Source organism: Hyaena hyaena, unplaced genomic scaffold (assembly GCF_003009895.1).
Source record: "Hyaena hyaena isolate Hyena2069 unplaced genomic scaffold, ASM300989v1 scaffold_93, whole genome shotgun sequence".
Lineage (NCBI taxonomy): Eukaryota > Metazoa > Chordata > Mammalia > Carnivora > Hyaenidae > Hyaena > Hyaena hyaena.
This window is the reverse complement of record NW_024080724.1, coordinates 1,465,005-1,487,836: the sequence shown is the minus strand read 5'-3', so window position 1 is coordinate 1,487,836 and position 22,832 is coordinate 1,465,005. Positions and strand designations below refer to the sequence as shown.

At 48.1% G+C, this 22,832-nt stretch overlaps 1 protein-coding gene across 2 annotated transcripts in view; it reads left to right on the top strand.

Annotated features, from left to right (window-relative positions):
- TMOD1 (tropomodulin 1) overlaps nt 1–22,832 on the top strand; it is an 86,886-nt gene that overhangs the window by 45,305 nt on the left and 18,749 nt on the right. For both annotated transcript variants that reach the window (XM_039234761.1, XM_039234762.1), the window contains exons 4-8: nt 3,287–3,406; nt 11,801–11,890; nt 12,841–12,971; nt 14,648–14,755; nt 20,269–20,412. In XM_039234761.1, the coding sequence (XP_039090692.1) occupies nt 3,287–3,406; nt 11,801–11,890; nt 12,841–12,971; nt 14,648–14,755; nt 20,269–20,412 (593 nt within the window). The remainder of the gene's footprint in view (nt 1–3,286; nt 3,407–11,800; nt 11,891–12,840; nt 12,972–14,647; nt 14,756–20,268; nt 20,413–22,832) is intronic.

Below are 22,832 nucleotides of genomic sequence, written 5' to 3'. Positions count from 1 at the left end.
GAGAGAGAGAGAGTAGGGGAGGGGAAAAGAGAGAGAAAGAATCCCAAGCAGGCTCCCCACTGTCAGCACAGAGCCCAACATAGGGCTCGAACCCATGAACTATGAGATCATGACCTGAACTGAAGTCGGACATTTAACCAACTGAGCCACTCAGGCGCCCCCCAAAATTAGCCATTTTAAAGAGTGGCATTTAGTGCATCCACAATGCTGTGCAACCATCTCTATGTAGATCCAAAACATTTTCATCAACCAAAATAAAACCCTGTGCCCAATAAGCAGTAACTCCTCTTTCTCTACTCCCCCCAGCCCCTGGCAACCACCAGTCTGTTGCTATGGATTTACCTACCTTGGATATTTCCTATGAATTAAATCACATAATATGTGACTTGGTGTGTCTGGCTTCTTTTGCACAGCATATTGTTTTTGAGACTCACTCATTCCCTTTTATGACTGAATAACATTACACAATTTGTTTATTCATCCACTGCTGAACATTTTGGTTGTTTCCAATTTTTGGCTGTTGTGATTAGTGTTACTATGAGCATTCCTGTATAGAAGATTGTTTGAGTACCTGTTTTCAGTTCTTTTGGGCTTATGCCTAGGAGTGGAATTCTTGGATCACATGTTAAATCTATGTTTGCACCATTTTACACAGCCATCAGCGACATACAGATCCTTGACAACACTTGTTACTTTCCATCTTGGTTTTTATGATCGCTGTCCTCATGGGTGGGAAGTGATACCTCATCGTTATTTGATCTGCATTTCTCTGAGGACCATTTATGTTAAGTATCTTTGCAGGTGCTTTTTGGCCATCTGTATATCTTCTTTGCAGAAATGTCTTTAAGCCCTTTGCCCACTTTTAAATTGGGTTGTTTTTGTTGTTAATTGTAAATTTTTAAAATATGTGCTGGATACTAGATGCTATCAAATATATGATTTTTTTCACTTCCCTGATAATGTCCTTTGATGGACAAATGTGGTAAATTTGGTTCAAGTCCAGTTGATCTATTTTTTTCTTCTGTTGTCACATCTAAGAATATGTTACCAAGTCCAAGGTCATGAGGATTTACGCCAATGTTTTCTTCTAAGGGTTTTATAGTTTTAAGTATTGTGTTTGAGTCACTGGTCCATTTTCAGTTCATTTTTGTCTATGGTGTGAGATTGGGGTGCAGCCTCATCCTTTGCCAGCAATGTCCAGCCTCACCACTGCTTCTTGAAGAAACTGTTCTTTCCTCCATTGAATGGGCTTGTCATCCTTGTGAAAAATCAATTTGCCCTGGGCATACGGGTTTCTTCCTGGACTGTCAGTCCTATCCCCTTGTTTATAAGTCTGTCCTTGTCAATGCCCCATGGTTTAAATTTATAGTAAGTTTTGAGATAAAGGAGTCTGAGTGTTCCAACTTTGTTCCCTTCAAGATTGTTTTTTATTGTTTGGGGCCCCTTGAGATTCCATATGAATTTGGGGATAGGCTTTTCTATTTTTATAAAAATTTAAAAAGACCTTTGGAATTTTGATAAGGGTTGCACTGAATCTGGAGATTGCTTTGGGCAATATTGCCATCCTAATATTGTCTCCCAGTCCATGAACTCGGGATATTTTTCTATTTATTTGGGTTTTCTTTCAGCAGTGTGTTCTAGTATTCCATGCACAAATCCTTTATTTATTTTCTTTTAAAAGTTTTTATTTACTTTTGGAGGAGAGAGAGACAGAGCATGAGGGCGGGAGGGGCAGAGAGAGAGGGAGACACAGAATCCGAAGTAGGCTCCAGGCTCTGAGCTGTCAGCACAGAGCCCAGTGCGGGGCTCAAACTCACAAACTGCCAGATCATGACCTGAGCCAAAGTCAGACGCATGACCGACTGAGCCACCCCCGGCGCCCCCATGCACAAATCCTTTAGCTCCTTGGTTAACTTTATTCCAAGCATTTTATTCATCTGGATTCTATTGTAGGTGAAATTATTTTGCTAATTTCCCTTTCAGAGTGTTCCTCACTGCTGAGCAGAAACACCACTCATTTGTGTGCATTGATCTTATACCCTGTAACGTAGACCTAGCAGTGTTTATTTGTCCTAACAGTGCTTTGTTTAATCTTTAGGGTTTTCTACATATTAGTTCATGTCATCTACAAACAGAGATGATGTTACTTCTTCCTTTCCAGTCTGGATGCCATTTTTTTCCTTGTCCATGTGCTCTGACTAGAACCTTCAGTGCGATGTTAGACGGTAGCAGTGAAGGCAGGCACCCCGGTCTTGCAACTGATTTTCAGGGCTCATTTCCTCCCTCTGTCAGGTCCCAGCTCATGGGCCATCATCTCAGTGAAGCCTGACCACCCTACCCCAAAAAAGCAGCGTCCTCCTCACCTGCACCCCAGCCTGGAGTTTCCTAGTCTTTTGCTCTGCTTTATTTTCTTCCACAGTGCCTAATACTGTGCGATATCTTTGCCTGTTTATTTATCACCTGTTTCCATCCACTAAATTACAAATTGTTCAGTGCTGCCTCCCTGGCCCCTAGAAAGGTTCCTGGCACTTGGAAGCATTCAATAAATATCTAGTGCATGGATGAATGAATGAATAGATGAATAGATAAACACAATTTTCATCCCCGGAATTAAATTCCTCATGCTCTTTCATAGACTTGCTTTTTCACACATCATGTCTTAGACATATCCTTCTTAGTAGGTGAATGTCTCCATTATCCTTTCTAATAACTGCAAGAACCCCATCATATGGATACCCCATCATTTCTTCAACAGTCTCTGTTGGTGGTCAGTGAAGTGACACACATCCTTATGAGTGCCTCTTTGTTCCCTTGTCCGGTCATGAGTCTGACATTAAAAATAATGTCACATGAGGCCAGGATACCTTTTTGCTCCCTATTCTTTTAATAATCTGAATGCATTTTGTTTACATATGTTTCTAAATTGCCTTCTCATATCAGAACGCTTGGTTGGTAAACCCCAGAACCTGACAGTCTATAAATGTTTCTTTTGTATCCCTTCCCAATTTACAGGTCGTTTTAAGTAATGACCAATGTTTTCAATAGCCAGCAGTCTGGTTCGACCAAGTTTTAAAGTTATTCTTTTCAAATGTGAGAGGTGCTCTGTTGGAGATCCTTGATTCCTGTTCTTGGGGAAGTTTGGCGCCAGGTTCCCAAAGGGAGGGACCTCAAGTGAGTCTCAGCACAGAGGAGTCCACAGGGTTCCAGGCCAGTCCACCTGGGACCATCACCAGAGGCTGCCCCCGCATAGCCGCCTGCCCTGTAACAGACACCTGTGTGTTTGCAGGAAAGGTCTGGGTCCCCAAGCAGAAGCCAATGGATCCCGTGCTAGAAAGTGTGACGCTGGAGCCAGAGCTGGAGGAAGCATTGGCCAATGCCTCAGATGCGGAACTCTGTGACATTGCAGGTAAGAGCCTTTCTGGAAGCTTCCCCGACGTCTTCCAGAAGGGTTTGACCTGCCCCTGCAGGGAGTCTTAGATGGTTTATTTCAACACAAACACACTCTCTGCTTCTGAAAAGGACTAGAGGAGACCACAGATATTAAGACAGAAACCCTTTATCAAAAACCAACATGAGGAAAATAGAAGTAACCCCCCCCCACCAACCTATCACTCTGCCGAGCATGAGAACCCATCCCAGAGAGGTGTGGAGGCATCCTGGGGAGGGCCAGAGTAGGTCCTTTACCAGCCCCTGCAGCAAATCCTGCCCAAGCCACCTGGGAAGAGAAAACAGAGGGGGACAGACAGAGGGGACAGACCTCTCAAGTTTGGGAGGCTCACGAAGCGCTGGAGCAAAGTCATTTGACTTTACAGCTTTGCCCGGCTCAGACAACCAGACTTCGGGAAGCCCGTCCCCTCATCACATATTTGTACAACACCGTCCGTCTCCATGTGTGTTTCCATATGATCTTCACAAACAAGCCTTCAAGCTCCAGACGGTGGCTGATGTTCAGAGCCCTTCACCACACTTGTCTTCATATTATGGTCTAGTGCCTGCCCTGAGTGCCGGCCCCACAGAGAGTTGGGCTCAGCAAACACCCTGCACGCCCACCGCAGTAGTTCCCCCCTCCCCGGGCCTGGGGGGCGGGGGGTAGGCTTTTCATTCTGCAGACTCGGGAGCTGCTAACTGCCGCCCAGGTAACGACAGTAGGGTGGGTGGGGTGAGAAGAGACTCAAGGCAAGTGGAAATGGGAAAGAAAAGATAAAGTCAACTGTGACTTTTTGACTGTGACAGTAAGATTGGGGGAGGAGTCAAGGAAGGTTCCAGACCTCTGGCTGCGGGGACTAAAGTGGATGCTGGTGCCCTTAATAAAGGTGGCTGGGTTTGTCTGCTCAGGCTGCTACGCAAAGTACCACAGTTTGGGTGGCTTAAACAGCAAATATATTTTCTCAGTTCTGGAGGCTAGCAGCCCAAGGTGTTGGCAGGTTTGGTTTCTTCTGAGCCCTCTCACCTTGGCTTGCAGGTGACCCCAGCTCATACTGAGTTCTGGGACCTTGGGAGTTTGAGGTCACTTAGGTGGGGACAGTTAGATTGAAAGTCTTCAGTCATGCCAGAGGAAGTCCGGTTATAGTCTTTGTGGTTGCGTTAGCGTGCAGATGAGGGCATCATTAGAATTGTCCAGCTCCAGGCAGAAAGCATGACTGAGAGGGGGCCTGGGGCTCAGAAGGCAAGTAGCCCTGACTACCTCAGAAGCCTTTGACAGATGAGGAGTGGAAATGGGGCAAAGCTAGTCATGGTGGGGGATAGGGAGCCACAAATGACCTGGGAACCAAAGGCCGAGTCAAGTCAGGCAGAACCTAACATAAGAACTAGGGAGACAGACTGGCTGGGAGACCCAGCGCTGTGTGAGGCCAGAGGTCAAGTGAGGCCACAGTGCTACAGGACTCGGCAGGCTGCAGCTGTCTTCTGCCTCCTCACACCCTCCGGCTCCTCGTGGGTGTCGTGCATGAGTCCCGGAGGCATTTGTGCTGGGGAACAGCAAGGGCGTGGCTCTCTTCTGTAGGGGAACCACGAGGGGAGGGGCAGTGAGAAGATTCCATGTGCATGAGGGGTGGCCCCGGTGGGCCTGGTGGCCAGAGCCAGGTTGCAGTGACCCAAGGAGTGAATGATGGGAAGAGCCACGTGTAGATTCTGAGTCCAAACAACCCTTTTCTCAGGAGGCAGAACACTGGGGAAAGGACACAGGGCAGTGGTTTGAAGGGCATCAGGGCTGAGAGGGAAAGTACGCCATCGAGTACAGGAGCAGTGAGTATTTCACCCCGATGGAAACGGAACGCTTAACTTGGGGAACTTAACTGGTTTGCTTTTCTGTTCAAGATTTGTTTTGTCAAAGGCCACAAAAATCAGATTCTATTCCTCATTCTGCTCATACATTTCCACCAAGCCACTTCCCTGATCAGGGGTCCCCCTGACTCAGCTAACCTGTGCGGCAAGGAGGTGTGGCATCTCCACACTGACTCACCCTGGAGCTGTTTTTACCCCAGCCCTTCCCCTCCGATCACCCTCCGTGATGTCACTGCCCTCATTAGGCAGCTCAGAGGGATTATCAAATGACTCCGCTGTCAGAGCCGCCAGTTCCTGTGCCAAAATAGAACTGCAATATTGCGCTAAGTTTCTGTGTTGATTTCTTGAAACGATTTCTCTTTTATTTTTGTTGGCGTGGCTAATGATTATTATCTGTTCATGATACCATACCCTTCCGTTGTCCGGAGAGGAAATGGGGAGCTGTAAGTCAACACCAGTGTCAACTGGCTAACCTTGGGCGCCTGTCCCTGAACATCAGTCCCTGTGAAAGGCGGCTGGGTCTCTGGGGACGGAAGGACTGAATATTGGCGGACCCCTGCCTGCACCCCAGGCGCTGTGGGCATTGCTTCCAATACCTTGCTGCACTTATTGACCACTGCAATCCTAAGAAGTGAGTTTTACTGTTGTTCCTCTGGTAAATGGAGAAAGGAGGCACAGGGACATGAAATGCCTTGCCCGTGGATTTGAACCCAGGCTGCGTCATCCTGCTGGCAGCACCATCCAGCACCCCCTGGGTGAAACCCTCTTCTGTAGGGGAGGTGGACACAGAGCATGGGCAAGAGGAGGTACAGGTACGTGGCCAAGTCCCATGAAGCTGACTTGGGGGGGCACATTAGAAAAGCCTGTGTATGTCACTTGAAGGCACGGACCCCTCAGGGTCAATGGGGCTGAGGGAAGTACTGAGAGAGGCCAGGTGAAAGCAGGGGTTTAGTCAGAGAGGTGGTTGTGTTTGGAGGATGGGGGAGACAGGAGACAGGCCCCAGGCAGGTCCAAGGACCAAGGTGGAGCTGGGAGCTGTGTCTGCGGTGCTGCTGCTCCTAGTGCTGGATCAGTGGCCAAGGAATCAAGATGTCCAGAGGGCGCGAGGCATTCTGGCCTGAGGTACCAGAAGACGGCTGGGGGGCTTCTGGGAGAGCCGCTTTGCCAGGGGTCTATTCGAAGACGCCACGGAGGTAGAGGCAGGACCTTGTTGAGCATCTGGTGCAGCAATTCTGCCGGGGACTGATGCTGGGGGTTCGGATCCTTTCTCAAGGACAGGATTGCTGGAGCCACGAGCGCGGGTGACTCAGCAGAGAAAGACAGGTAGGGAGACAAGGGCCCAGGGTCTGCGGGGCATCTCTAGTCTTGGAGACGGCGGGGCTTTCCATTAGCTTAGTTTTCCTCACTCACATACTCAGCAGCCATTTATCCAGGGTCTTCCCACCATGTGCCAGGCTCTGGACGAACCCTGGTGAAAGAAGCGTAAGCAAACAGCTGCTTCTTGCCCTCGAGGAGCTGACATTAAATACTTAGACCCCAAAGAAGTGCCAGGTGAGAGTGAGTGTTGTACAGAAAGGGGACAGGTGCAAGGAGGGGACTTGTTTGGTGGGGCCAGGGGATGAGGGTAGAGGCTGATGCAGAGCCAGGAGCAGGAAGGGCAGGTGTGAGCTCTGGGGAGTGGGGGCGATATGTCCCAGGCTGGGACGCAGCAGGAGAGAGAGAGAGAACCTACCACTTGTCTGAGCTGGGGAAGCGGTAGCCCCCACCCCCCCAACCCCCCAACCCGGTGGCTTGTTTGGTGCACATGCAGCAGGCAGAATGTTTGGCCACGTTTGGATCATGTAGGAGGACACCCAGCAGATGGGCCATGCTGACTCAGGTGTGGCACCAGTAAGGCAGAGCCTGTGAACTCTCATGTGTCCGTCTGTTTTTCTGCCTGTGCTCTGTTTGTGCATTCATTCATTTACACACTGAGTCGACGTGCATGATCAAGCTGCCGTGTGCTAGCATGCATCAGATCTAGGACCCAAGATGTGATGAGAAGGACAGACCAGAAACGTATACGTTCAACCAGAGACATGTTACCGCTGCGTACCGAGCAGCTGACAGTGCTACGTTCTTGGCATGTGGCGTTGGTTGTAGCTCAGAGGCCACTGGGAGTCAGCTGGAAGTACTTGGCATTATCAGTGCCTCCCCTCCCCAGTCAGGGATGTGATCCTGGCTCACCTTTAGGGACTCTTCAGGTGGGGCAGGACCCAAAAAGGAATTGGAGTAAGAGACTCACCCTTCAGAAGGGCCAGTCCCCAGCTTCACCCTCCATGGGCAGCTGGCACCCCCAGCTCAGAGATAGTCTTGGCCCACCCAGGCCGGCTCCTGGGGCGGTCTCATGTCCTTAGGTACTGAGTTTCCTCACATTTTGTGAGGGTCAGGATGTGGCTTATCCAGGAGCAGTTTGACCGCACCCAAGGCCTGGGCCAGGCTTCTCCCACCTGTTTCTAGGCGGCAGGAAAACACCTTCCTGCTCTCAGCCCAGAGCCAGACAAGCAGTTGGCAGCTGGAGGGCCCAGGATGTGTGCCGCGGTCTCTTTGCATCCTAAGTGGAATTACAAACCGAGTGAACCCTGCCAAGACAGAAGAGGAAAGAGAACTCGATGTTCTTTTTCAGAGTTCAAAAATAGTCCTTTTTGAGTTTTGAGGAAGATCTGGTCTTTTTTTTAAAAAAAAAAGAATCAAGTTCCCCAGTGCTAAATTCAGCCTTGCCAATATCTACAAAGAATGAAGCGGCAGGCAATGTTGATGTGCTGTTTTCCTTCATCATTCATGTCTGGTGACATGAGTGCGCAAAATCAAGAGGGAAAGTCATGATTTGGTGCACAGGGCAGGCGGAAGGGATCAGAGGCACCAAGCCTTCTGCTCAGCAATGGAGATTGTGCTTCACCCCTCCCCCCACTTTGCTGTCTCTCCTCTGTCTCTCCCCCCCACCCCTATGTCCCTCCCTCCTTTTCTTGCTCCCTGCCTCCTTCTTTCCTTCCTCCCTTCTTCCTTCCTTTCTTCCCTTCCCTGCTTCTTAGAAACCTAATTTCCTCCAACTGCCAAATGGTTTTATTTCTTGTGAGGACTGCTATTGACATATATATTACCTCCTGGAATATATGTTATCTGTCCTTAGAATTCTGACACGGAGGTGAAATTTTAGAACTTTGGAACTGCTGATGACCTAGTCTGTGGAGGAGTGGGTGGGACTACTCAGTGAGAAGCCAGAAGGGTCCTCACCAAATAGGTTTTGAGAAATGGTTTCCCTCTGGAGCCTACTGAAAAAGTGTGGGGTCAGAAGTACCCGCCCTAGATGCTTGCTGTAAAAATCAAACAGAATAGAGAAATGAGATGTTGTGTGGCTGTTAAGCCTGTTAAGAGATTAGCATTCAGACATAGTCCCCTTTACAGGTGAGAAAACTGAGTCCCAAAAAGTGGAAGTGTCCTGGACGAGGTTATCTGGCAAATGAGTGCCAAGGCCCAGCCTGGAGCCCAGGTCTCTTTCCTCCATCCCCTGGCACTTCCTTGTAACCTTCCTGCCCCCTTGCTGGACCATTACAGGAAGCTGGCATCGAGTACAAAATGCATTTTCCATTTTCCACCTCTCTATACCTCTCAGCAAGACCAGCCAGCCATGTAAGGTTACATCTTTCCTATGATTCTCAGCAAACTTCCCAAACTGTTTTCCCAAACTGGGGTCTCAGCAGCAGCCCAAAGGCATCACAAACCTCCCCCGCATCCCATGGGAGCTGGAAAAGCCAGCTCCAGGTGGTCTGACTCCCTGCCACTGACTCAGGCCTTGGCCCCCACTGCCTACATACAAGCAGCCTAAATTCAAGCCCAGAGAGCTCTAAAAAATGGAGATGCCTCTCTCCCTACTCAGTGACAAGCAAGAGAATCTAATTTTAGCAGAGAAGACTCTTAGAATGTGAGAAACAGAAGGGCTTTGAGATCCTCTCATCCTGTGGTTCTCAGCCCCCACTGAGCATCACATTATGCAAGGAGATTAAAAATATATCTGCAGAGATTCGGATTGGCTGGTCCAGGAGGAGCACCAATATTGCCTTGAAGCTCCCGGACGATTCGTAAGTGCAGCCAAGATTGAGAACCAGTGTTCCTGCCTCATCCCTCATTGTACAGAGGAGGCTGAAGCCCAGAGAGGGGTGGGGACCTTGCCCAAAGTCACACAGAATCAGAGGCATAGTCAGGATCAGAACTTGGGTCTCCTGACCCTTCACCAATGGCTCTCATGCTGTCTCTCTCACTAGAAAGAAAATATGCCTAATGAAATAGCCAAGGAAATTTAAAAAAAAAAAAAAAAAAAAACATCAGCAAACATTTACCCACTACTGTATTCTGGAGGAGGCGGAGGGAGATAATATTCTTCCCTGACCTCTGGAAGCGCAGGGTACAGTAGAGGAAGCATGCATGCACCCAGCTGTCCCTAATGCTGTGTAGACTACACTGTGATAAGGACACCAGGTGCCATGGGAGAACTAGAGAGCGCAAGCGAGGAATCCAGGAAGCCTCCCTGAGGAAAAAGTGTTATTCCAAGTCTTAAAGGAGGGGAAGGTAGAGTTGTGAGGTCAAATACAGGATGCTCTGCTGGATTTGAATATCAGACAGACAATGAAATCACTTTAAAATAAGTAGATTCCAAATACTGAGTGGGACATAGTTACACTAAAATATTATTCATTGCTTATCTCAAATTCCAGTTTAACTGGGTGTCCTGGATTTTTATTTGCTAAACCAAGCAACCCTACGGGGGGCATTTCAGCCATGCACATGGAAAGAGAATTACCAGTAGAGGGGACAGCATTGGCAGAAGTAGAGAACCTTCTGAGCCATGACCATTTGTGTCACCAAAGCAGAAAGAGTGTGGGCGAAGGACAGGGCCATTGAAGCAGTCAGCCCAGGGAGGGCCAGTGAAGCCAGGCTCTGGGGTCACAGCCCACCATCCTCCCCACACTCCCCGGGTGGCTGCAAAGCCTCATGGTCCCTGTGTCCTTCCCTCTGTCTGTAGTCCATCCTCTGCATGGAGCCAGAGTAACACTCCAGAACTCGAGCCAGGCTGTCTCAGTGCCCGCCAAGGCCTCCCTCCAGCGGCTTCCTGGTCACACCTAGGGAAAGACATCCAAACTCCTTACCTCGTCCCAGAAGACCCCACAGGGCCCGACCTTGTCTGTTTGAATTAAATCTACTCCATAGGGTTATTGTCAGGATTCAGGGGGCTGGTCTCAGGCAGTTTTCAAGCTCGGGCTGTCCACTGCAACCACTGAGGGAGCCTGGAAAAAGGCAGATGCCTGGCCTCACCCCTAGAGATTTTGGTTTGATTGGTCTGGGGTAATCCTGGGCTTCGGAAGTTTCCAAAGATTCCCCGGTGACTCCAATGTGCAAGAAAGTGAGAATCACTGGGGTACAATGTATTCTCTGGCCCAGAGCAGACACTTAATGAGCGGGAGCGGGGGAGGTTGCCGTCCAACACTTGTCCAACTCAGCTCTGTCCGTCTTCCGCTTCCCCTTCCCTCCCAGTCCCTGAGCTGGAGGGCTCTCCCACCAGCCTCTCAGCCTGCCCAGAATGTTCTGCCTCCCTTCCCTTAACTTGGCCAACCCTATACATCCCTCCTATCCTAAGTCCCTCTGTTCTTGTCTCCCTAGAACACACTGGACTTTCCCTTTACAATATGTATACTCTGTGCTTATGTTTTGAATCGTGTGGGTACCTGCTCAGCACCTGTGTCCCCTGACAGACTCTATTGTTCCCAGCTGCATCCCCTGCTCTTCACCCATCTCCCCAACTCCCTTCCTCCCTCTACCACCGCCCCACCCACAGCCGGGCACGAAAAGCAGCCACTCGATAAATGTTGAACAAACAAATGGATGAAAGCCTGACTGAGCACAGGAGTGATGTGGTCAGATCTGCATTTCTAGAAAGGTCTTTCTGGCTGCTCTGTGCTGAATGCCAGTGGGGGGAGGGTAGGAAGAGGCTGGGGCCAGGACAGCAGTGATTCCACAGCCATGATAATACAGCCAGGAAATGGTGGGGCCTCAACCAGAGCAGAGGTGATGGAGTGAGAGGTGGGACAGATGAGAGACAATACTTAGACGGGAGGGGTCTTGGGGTGGGGGAGTGCCATATCAGGGAGGTTCTACCCTGAGGGCACAGGCGGGATGACAAGATGGAAGGTGATCCAAGGGAAGGGGCTGCTGCCGGGAAAGATGAGTTCTGTTTCTGCCAAGTTAGACTGGATGTGCCAGTGGGACATCAGGGGCTGGGTTAGAGTAGTCTCGGCCAGGTGTAGAGATGTGAGAGTCACGGAAACAGAGACGAGAATAAAAATCAAGTAAAATGTAAAGTCATACACATGTTTCTTGCCATTTCCGTGAGCAAAACTTCCTGGGGCGTGGAAGGTCCGTGCCCAGGAGGCCCTTCTGTCCGAGAGAGGCGACTCACACACGGGCCCTTCCCCTGTCCCCGCAGCGATCCTGGGCATGCACACTCTCATGAGCAACCAGCAGTACTACCAGGCCCTCGGCAGCAGCTCCATTGTGAACAAGGAGGGACTCAACAGTGAGTACATGGCCCTGACCACCGGCCTTGGCACCCCGCGCTGCCCCTAGCAAGTACACCTTGGACATGAAGGTGCCCCCATGCTTCTTGCTTCTGAGGCCCACTCGTGCTCTCTGGCTCGTTGCAGAAGTTTTAAATTTTTATGTGAGCTGAATCTATCCACCTTTTCCCTTGCCGAGATTTGTGTCTTGATTACCTAGGAGTTCTCCATCCCAGTATTATAAGAACACCGTCCTGTATGTTCTCCTGAAAGTTTTAGAGGTTTGCTTCTTGTATCCAACTTCTTAGTCCACCTGCACTTCCTGTACCTGTGTGATGTGAGATGCGCTCAAACTGCCATTTTTTTAATGGCTATCCCGCTGTACCCACACTGTTCTTGGCCAAGTTCACCCCTTCACCTTCGGCTTGGGATTCTGCCATGATCGTGAATGTCTACATATCCACGCCAGTCTGTGTCCGGGTGCCTCTTTTGTTCGCCGAGTCCCCTGGACCTTTCCTGTGCCAGTATTGCATCATCTTATTGTCCCCACTGCACTGTTCCAAGCTGGCACTTTGGCCCCCAAAAGAAATGAGGGTCCCAGAAGAATAACGGCCCTTCCTCTGGAAGGCTTACATATTTCATTGACATGCAGGCTTCATTCTATCCTCACAAGAGCCCACTGAGGTAGTGACTGTCCATACTTCACGGATGAGGACACGGAGGCTCTGAGGGTTTAAGTAATTCACCCAGTTCTTGCAGGACGGCAGAGGTGGAGTCTAAGTAGGGCCGACACTGCCGGGCCCCCTGCATGGCTTCTCCCCAGTGCACTGCCCTTCCTGGTGGCCCCTGGGAATGCTCAGCCTTCTCTTGTCCCTGAACTCTGCCGCTGCTTCCTTCTGAAGTGTCCCAGTGTGGAGGGAAAGGGTCCCCGTGCCTCTGTGAGCCACCTCCCTTGTGTCTGTCACTCTAGGTGTGATCAAACCCACACAATACAAGCCTGTGCCCGATGAAGAGCCAAACTCAACAGATGTAGAGGAGACGCTGGAGCGGATAAAGAACAATGACCCGAAACTTGAGGAGGTCAACCTCAACAACATCCGGGTAGAGTCCTTTTTATTTCACTTCACCTGGCGGGGGTGGGAGGAGCCATGTCTGTGTCACCACAATGCATGTGGCCCAGGCTTGGCTGTGTGGGGGCAACAGGGTCCTATTTGGGTTCTGAGTGCTCCTGGATCAGGAAAGAGGCAAAGCCCTTGAAAGGCCTCGGCAGTGTACACAAGTGCGTCCTACAGCCCTGGTTTCTTTTGAGGACTGACATCAGGCCCAGGTGTTCACCTCGGGCCAACACAGCTTCGATTCTGGAAACCTGCCATGTTACTCAAAACACTGAGAGCTTCTCCGAGCTAAAATATTAATTCAGACCCACCTGACTGCAGGAGATCTCAAGGCCAGAAAAGGCCTGCACCCAGCAGGCGCATGGGGTCACACAGCCCTGGGAGGGGCCCACCCCTGCACCATCACCACTGTATGGCACGCACAAGTCAGCCTCCTTCTGTAGCCCTGGCAGGGAGCTGTCGGCCCAGATGTGTCCGGATGTTTCCTGTGCGACCACCAAGGGCAGAGGAGGGTCAGATGGATAAGCAGTCCTATCCTGGACAGGCTATAGGGGGAATTCAGAGGCAGGCCTAGCTGCCTGCCCACCTGTTCAGCCCGGGGGCCAGCAGAATTAGTTCTGGGGGAATGTGGGGTAAGGCAAGAAGTGGGCCCCCCCACTCCCCGGCTCCTCTTTCCTTTCTTCTCCACTTTCTCTTAAGTGCCTGCCAGCCCCAAAGGCACAATCTGATCGGAAACCTGCACCCGCTGTGTTCTCCTCCACCTGGCCTCCCCAGGCTATGCTCCCACGGGGAGCTAACGTGACGCTCTGAAATGAGAGATCCGTGAAAACGCAGCCAGCTTTTCTCTCGGGTGCCACCATTGTCTGCCATGTGCCCAGTGGGAGACACTGGTACAATTCAGAACTGCACACCCTGCCAGTGAACGCTGGCTTGGGGCAGTGTGGTGGCTGTGGCTCTGCGCCTTCACCGTGGGGCTCAGGCTCGTTCCTCCCCAGGCCTCATTTGCCACTCTGCATGTGAGAAAGTTGGACCAGATGAGTGGTTTTCACCTGAGAAGATTAAAAAGTATGCACCAATGCCCACCCTCACTGAGATTTTGATTTTATTGGTCTGGTTCAGACCCAAGCAACTGCATTTTATAAAAGTTTCCTGGAGCCCCTGGTGTGCAGTAGGACTGAGGCCCTCTGGGACAGATGTCTCTTACAGACCATCTAGTTCAATGCCCAGAGCCCCCCACCACCTTTGTTTTCCGGAGACAGGCCCAGAGCAGGGCAGAGACTTCCCCCAGAGGCACAGAATGAGGCAGAAACATTGCCAGTCCCCCTGACAGAGGCCGAGGCCCTGCCCACTCCCACAACCCCCAGACCTGGACTCTCGGCACAACACTCCTCTACATCCTCTGCCTTGATTTTCCCTTCTCTGGTCTCTGCCTGCACACATGGTTGTGAACATTTCAGGGAGGATTTTCTCAATCCGCCAACCAGAAAGTTCTCCCCAGATCTCAACCATCTGGGGCAAAGCCAGAACCCTTTGCCCATTCAGCTATTGGGTCAGAGACTTGCTAACAATCAGGCTGCATGGCTGAGAGGGCTATGAGCCCATCCATCTGCCCGACCTGACCCGGTGGGGGCTGCTCATCGCTGTCTGCCTCTCTCTCTGCAGAACATCCCCATACCCACCCTCAAGGCCTATGCAGAAGCCCTGAAAGAGAACTCCTACGTGAAGAAGTTCAGCATTGTGGGAACACGGAGCAATGACCCTGTGGCGTATGTATGTACCTTTCTGTTCTGCATTGAGCGGGGGGGGGCTACAGAAACAGAAGGGTTGATGCTTATGGCCCCAGGGCTGGTCCCACCCCACTGAGGAAGAACCCAGAGAAGTGTGGGGAAAGGCACTGGGCTAGGAGCCAGGAGCGGATGTGGACACAATGGCCGTTATCCAGGCAACATCTGTCCATTATCCTAGTTAATATCCACAACCACCCCTGATCCCAGGGGTGCTGTCTCCCCACTTTGCAGATGAAGAAGCTGTGGCGCAGGGAGTTCAGGCATTTTGCTCTGTCCAAAGTTGCACAGCAAGTGAGAGGTGGAGGTGAGATTTAAATGCAAGTCATGTTGACTCTAAAGCAGATCTATCTCCACTGAGCACATCACTTTTGGACAAGGGCCTGCCTCTCTCTGGGCTTTAGTTTCCCTATATCTAAAATCATTTTGTTAAGTGTTTATTTATTTTTGAGAGACAGAGTGCGAGTAGGGAGGGGCAGAGAAAGGGAAACACAGAATCCGAAGCAGGCCTAGGCTCTGAGCTGTCAGCACAGAGCCCAGTGCAGGTCTCCAACTCACAAACCTCAAGATCATGACCTGAGCCAAAGTCAGATGCTTAACCATCTGAACCACCCAGGCACCCTTAAAATCATTTTCTTAATCCGTGGGTCCTGATGATCAATTTTATTTGTTTTTTACCCAAGTCTTAAAGATACTGCTGATCAAATTAAATTGCACTTATTATAAAGTAGCCATCAATTCTTTTTTGTTTAAATATTTAAACCTATTTATTGAGAGTCCATCTGTGTCCAGCACTGAATTAGGTTCTGAAAATACACCTGTGACCAAGACAGTCAGAGTTTCACTTCCATGAACATAGGGTCCATTTGGCCATGCAGACAATGAAAGGATGACAGTACAATGTGATTATTACACTAATAGCAAGTTAAAAGTGCAAGAATTAGCTTACCAGGAGTGGTAATTAATCATTTAGTAGCAATCAGTTTGTTAATATCCACAAAATAACTTGTTAGAATTTTGATTAAGATTCCATTGAATTTGTAGATCAAGTGAGAAAGAACTGATTTCTTAACAATATTGAGTCTTCTTATTCATGAACATGGAATATCTATTTATTTAGTTTTTTTATTTCAAAGATCAGAGCTTTATAGTTTTCCTCATATAGCTCTCCTACATATTTTGTTAGCTTCATACCTATGTATTTCACTTTTGAGGGTACTAATGTCAATGATATTGTGTTTTTAATTTCCTATTCCATTTGTTCCTTACTGGAATATAGAAAAGTGATTGATTTTTGAATAGCAGCCATATATACTGCAGCCTTGCTATAATCACTTATTAGTTCCAGGAGAGGTTTGGTTTTTTTTGTCAATTCTTTCAGATTTTCTACATAGACAGTGATATCTGTTGCAAACAAAGACAATTTTATTTCTTCCTTCCCAATATATATATACATCTTATTTCCTTTTCCTGACTTACTACATAGCTAGAACTCTATTCTGATGTTGAAAAGGAGTGGTGAGAGGGTTCATCCTTGCCTAGTACCTAATCTTAGTATTAACATTACCAGTTTCTCACCATTAAACATGATATTAACTGTAGGTTTTTTGTAGATATTCTTTACCAAGTTGAGGAAGTTTCTATTTCTAATTTACTTAGAATTTTTATTATGAATGGGTGTTGGATTTTGTCAAATGCTTTTTCTGCATCTATTGATATGATCATATGATTTTTCATTTTTAGCCTGTTGATTGATGGGCTACATTAATTGATTTTGAAGTGTTGAACCAGCCTATTGCAAAGCTGAGACAAATTGCACTTGCCATGATGTATAATCTTTTTATTTGATTTGCTTTGATTTGATTTGCTATGTTTTTGAGGAGTTTTGCATCTATGTGCATGAGAGATAGTGGTCTGTAGTTTTCCTGTAATGTCTTTTGTCTGGATTTGGTATTAGGATAATGTTGGCCCCAGAGAATGAGTTAGAAATGTCCCCTCTGCTTCCATTCTCTGAAAGAGACTGTGGAAAATTGGTATCATTTCTTCCTTAAATATTTGGTAGAATTCCTGCTGCTTTCTGGTTTGGAAGGTTATTTATTAATTACTTATTCCATTTCTCTAATAGGTAATGGCCTATTCAAATTGTCTATTTCTTCGTATGTGAGCTTTGGCAAATTGTTTCTTTCAGGGAATTGGTCCGTTTTATCCAGAGTGTCAAACTTGTTGACATAAGAGATGTTCATAGTATCCCTTTATTATCATCTCAATTTCCATGGGATCTGTAGTAATGGGCCTCTTTCATTTCTGATATTAGTAATTTGTGTTCTTTTTCTCTCTCTCTTTTTCTTAGCCTGGCTCAAGGCTTATCAATTTTAGTGATTTTTTCAAAGAATCAGCATTTTTCTCTATTGATTTTAAGTTCTCAGTTTCATTGATTTCTGCTCCAATTCATATTTATTTTCTTCTACTCACTTAGGATAAATTTGCTCTTCTTTTTTTAATTTTATAAAATAGAAATTTAGATTATTGAATTTAGATTTTTTTTAACATATGCATTCAATACTAGACAATTCCCTCTAAGTACTGCTTTCACTACATCCCCCACATTTTGGTAAGTTATGTTTTCATTTTCATTTAGTTCAAAACTTTTTAATTTTTCTTAAATTTTGCCCCATGTGTTATTTAGAAATGTATTGCTTAATTGCCACATCTTTGGGGCTTTTCAAAGTTACTGATTTCTAGTTCAATTCCACTGAGCTCTGAGAACAGACATTGTACTGATTTCTGTTCTTTTAAATTTGTTAAAGTGTGTTTCATGGCCCAGAGTGTGTTCTATCTTGGTGAATGTTCCATGCAAACTTGAGAAGAAGGTACATTCTGCTGTTGTGGGATGAAGTAGCCTCTATAGATGTCACTTCTATCCAGTTGATTGATGGTGTTGTTGAGTTTGATTATATCCTTACTGATTTTTGGCCCTCTGGATCTTTCCATTTCTGATAGAAGGCTATTTATTGAAATCTCCAACTCTACCAGTGATTCATCTGTTTCTCCTCGCAGTTCTATCAGCTTTTGCCTCACATAGCTTGACACTCTCTTGTTAGCACATATACAGTAAGGATTCTTATGTCTTCTTGGAGAATTGACCCCGTTGTCATTCTGTACTGCCTTTCTTTATCCCTAATAACATTCCTTGCTTTGAAGTCTATTTAGTAGCAATCAATTATTTTTAAATTAATTAATTAAATTTTAATTGAAGTATAATTAATATTATAAGAGTTTCAGGTGTTCAATATAATTATTCAACAATTCTATATATTTCTCGGTGCTCATTAAGATAAGTGGCACCTGGGTGGCTGAGTCAGTTAAGCCTCCAAATCTTGATTTTGGCTCAGGTCATGATCTCACATTTGTGCTGCACTGACAGCACAGAGCCTGCTTGGGATTCTCCCTCTCCCCTCCTCTCTCAAAATAAATAAATAAACTTAAAAAAAGAAAAGAAAACATAAGTGTACTCTTAATCCTTTACCTGTTTCACCCATCTCCCCCCCCCGCCCCCCCCCAAGGAGATTCTCTATATTTAAGAGTCTGTTTTTTTGTTTGTCTCTTTTTCCTTTGTTTCTTAAGTTCCACACATGAGTGAAAAGCTCTGTAAGTGCCCCCCCTCCCCGCCCCAATTCTTTCCCCTGCACCTTCATTCCTTTGCCATGATCCAGAAAAGAAGAGCTGATACCTGGCATGACAGGGCCTCCGGGACCTGCTCAGCCACCAGCATGTCCCCTTGGATTCGCCCGGCGCACTTGCCTACCAGTTGTTAAATATTTTGATGATCAGGCCTTTTCTGAAGAGCAAGAGAGATGCTGTGGAAAAAACACAGCCCGAGACCCTCTCCTCAGGAGGGTCCAACCTCCTCGGGGCCATAAAGAAAGCTAACCGGCCATCCCGGGGGCACATGGAAGTGGGGGAAGGAGGGAAGGATGATTTCAACAAGGAAGGCTTTCTGGGAGCTGAGCTTGTATAGGGTTTCTGCAAGCACGGATGATGGGAAGGGCATTCCTGGCTCAGAGAGTCATTTCAGACAAGCAAGGCCCACTGATCATACACCCTGGGCTGTCAGCTGCTGGTGTCTCCTTTCCTCCATGACACATCGTTTCCACCAACTGCTAATTACCTCATTTCCTTCAGAGGCTCTGATTGTCATCTACACCCTCTGGCTGAATACCTCTGAAACGTGCTGGGGGCCACCTGAGCTCCTCTCCTCCCATTTGCTCTGGTCACTTGCCCAGTGGGGTGGTTTCCCAGGCTTCCTTCTCTGCTCTCTGCTGCTCAGATAAAGAGGACAATGACTCCATGAGATCCCAACAGGGAAATATAAGCAACTAATAGGGCGTATATAGGGAGATTGGGACTCCACCAGTCACTCGGTGAACAGTGACTGAGAAGCTACTGTGTGCTGAGCATATGGCACCGTGGGATAAATAAAGTGCATTTTCATCCCACCAAGAATATATAGTCTAATGGAAGCTCAGACAGGCTAAGACAAGAACCTTTCTCAGGGCCACCCACTTAGCCCTTTGGGAAGCAGGATTCAAATTCAGGTCTCTCTGACTCCAAAGCCCACACTCTTTCCATGACACCATGTTGCTTTCAATATTAAAATGCTTTCTTCTTTATGGTCTATGAATAGGGAACTTTGTTTTCCTACCTGAAAATGTTTGCTGAATGGTCGTATAAATACGTGCACAGGAAAAGGATTGGAAGGAAATAGAACGGAATTGTAAAGAGCGGTTACTCCTGAATGGGACTAGCTGTACTTTTCATCCTCACTGTAAAATATCACACACATATGGAAAAGCATACGTAACTTCAATGTGCAGCTTGATGCATCATGGCAGGCACGTGACCCATCTGCGAGTCAAGAACTAAAAACAACTCTGAATAGAGGAATACAAGTTCCATGATGGAGGTTATGAATAAATTCTACAAAGTTCAAGAAGGCAGGCCCCAGCTAGCTGCAGCCATCAGGATAATGGCTCCTGGAGAAAGAGGAATTGAGAATGGCCTTGAAGGACGGGCAGGGTTTGGATGAGAGAAGCACTAAGGAAAGGGCATCCCAGGTGGCAAAGGCAAAGTGTGAGGGAGCACCAGCCGTGCCCAGGGAGCTGAGGGCAGCCCCACTGTAAGGGAGCAGTGAGCCTTGAGGCCAAGCAGGGGAGGAGAATCAGGTAATAGAGGCCAGATGCAGGTAATAGAGAGTGTGGAATTCTGCAGTTAGGGGTTTGGGAGCCATGGTGCGTTGGCGAGGGGAGAGCCACAGAGTTGTGCTTTGTGAAGGAGGCTGTACAGATCGTCGTGCCTGGTTGCTGGCTCGAGCAGCATGAGTGTGCAAGGAACTCTCCCTCCTAGCAAGGGCCTCTCAGTATTTTAGGTTCTACCCAAGAGGGGCTCCAGCCTTGCTCAGCGTGACTCACAGGTACCCTTGCTTTTCTCCTGTGCTTGAAGGCCCTTGCTGAGATGCTCAAGGAGAACAAGGTGTTGAAGACACTGAACGTGGAATCCAACTTCATTTCCGGAGCCGGGATCCTGCGCCTGGTGGAAGCTCTCCCATACAACACTTCTCTAGTGGAACTGAAAATTGATAACCAGGTAAGACAGACAAGGATCTCTTTGCGTCCTTCACTACGGGATGCTTACAGTTCCACACTTGTACTGCTGGCTGGTAGGTGCTGCTGGACACAGCAGATCCAGAGCCCAGCATTACGTCAACTCAGAGGTCACTGGTCCACACCCTCCACCACGCTCACCTTCCTTCTTCATCATGCCCATCAAGTGCTCTGTTGGCTTCTGCTTGTATACCCCCTAGTGATGGGAGCTCAGTCCTTCCCAACATCACCCCTTCAGCTCTTAGTGAGACTATCCTGCCTCATATCCAATAGAAATCAGCTTCCTATAAGTCCTGTTTATGGTGCCTAATTCTGTCCTCTGCTGTACTTGGGACATATCTGGAGCACAGATCTGATAAACCAATGGAGTCTTCCTCACCAGGCTAAATATCCCCATTTTCTTCAAACACCCCCTGCCCCACTCAATGGGCTTTTGAGTTTCCTTACCACTGAGTTTATTCTCTGGGAAAACACTTGATTTTATCCTTATAAGATTACCATTTCTCAGTAACTTCTGTGGGTCAGTCATTTATTATCCGGCAACCCTTTCCGTTCTGACTTTCTAAGACGATGCCAATTACAATATCTTGTATATTGCATGTGTTGAGGGTCTGTTGTGGACGGGGCTCTGTGCGGTGCATCTGACGCACATCATCTCTGGCCTTCCCAACAACCCCGCAGGATGTGGGTATTCTCTGCCTCAGTCTGCAGAAGAGAAGCAGCTCGGACAGGCCAAGGCAAGCGACTTTCTCAGGGCCACCCACTTAGCCCTTTGGGAAGCAGGATTCAAATTCAGGTCTCTCTGACTCCAAAGCCCACACTCTTTCCATGACACCATGTTGCTTTCAATGTTAAAATGCTTTAACATTGGTCTACGGATAGGAAACTTTCATTTTCCTACCTAAAAATGTTTGCTGAATGGTCGTATAAATACGTGCACAGGACAAAGATTGGAAGGAAATAGAATCGTAAACAGCAGTTATTCCGGAATAAGATTAGCTGTGCTTTTCATCTGTACTGTAAAATACCGCACTTCAGTGTGCAGCTTGATGAATCACGGCAGGCACATGAGCCCTCTGCGGGTCAAGAGCTAAAGCATTACCAGGCTCCAGAAGGCCTTAATGGCCCTTCCCGACCCTGACCCCTTGATTCACATTTGCTCCCTACTCACTTGTGCACCCCCACGTCTTTGCTGTTGGTCGTCTCTCCTCGTGGAATGTTCTCCCTTGCCCCTACCCCTTCTCGGCCTGGAGAATCCCCCTTCTTCCTTCTGGATTCAGTTGAAGCCTCTCTTCCCAGTGGTGTTCTAGAGCCAGCATGCCAGAGCTGGTTGTAGGCTTCTGTCCTCAATTCCACTTCAGTGACGGCTCGCTGGTACCCTGAAGTCACCTCTGATGGAAGCATTTATACTATGGAAATTGGCAAACACTACAAATCCAACTTTTTTTTTTTTTTTAGAGCCTACATATCACTACTTTTTCCTATCAGCCTGCCACAGGTCCTCTAACCTTCTCCCCAGAGAGAATTAGGCGCTCCCTCCCTGTGTTCTCCTAGCACCTCAGCTTCGCATGAGTTTCTCAGAAGTTTGTGCTGTATCTGAGCCATCTCTTTATTCCAGTGCCAAGCTCAGAGCTTGGCCCCTCAGTGACGCTTAGTAAGCAGGTCTGACCTGAGTGGTTGTGTATGTTGTTCACTGAGCAGGGAGCAGGGGGCAAAATCTAACCCATCCTCTGCTCTCCAAGCCTTGGTATGGGGCTTGTTCACCCAGAAAAGGCACTTCTTTAAAATTCCTATAGAGGCCACACAAGCCTTCAGCAGCCCCGTCGTGTGAATTTGCTGCGCTGGACTCCCGCATCTCTAGCATGCCAGGGGCCTGCTGCTGCATCGTCCATTCCCAACCCCTCCCGACTCCCACTCTTTCTGCCATTGCTGATCCTGCTTTATTGCAGGCAGGAGGGGCAGATCAACTGGAACAAAGGCATGCAGCAGGCTTAGCAGCAGCCCAGGGCCAAGGCTTGGAATTGGCCACTCATGTGACTCCGGGCCTGGCTGGGCAGGGAGTCAGGGTCTACCCAGCGTCAGCTGAAACCTGACTCCTAGGGCAGAATGTTGGCCAAAAGTGACCCAGAGTACTGGCCTCAGGTCATCGCGATGACAGCTGACAGAGAGTAAGCTGCCTACATTCCATTTCACTGCTGTCCGCTGCCACTGCTGCTGAGCTCAGAGCCATAGCCAGCGCTCACTATCACCCTCCCCTTCACTGAACTCTCCAGTATGAGAATGTTTACTTCCCTGAGCCTCAGTTTCCTCACATGTGAAATGGGGATAATAAGACTCTCCACTTCTAAGGAGATGACAGATGTAAACTATGAAGTTGTTAACTTTCCTAATTACTCGGAAGGT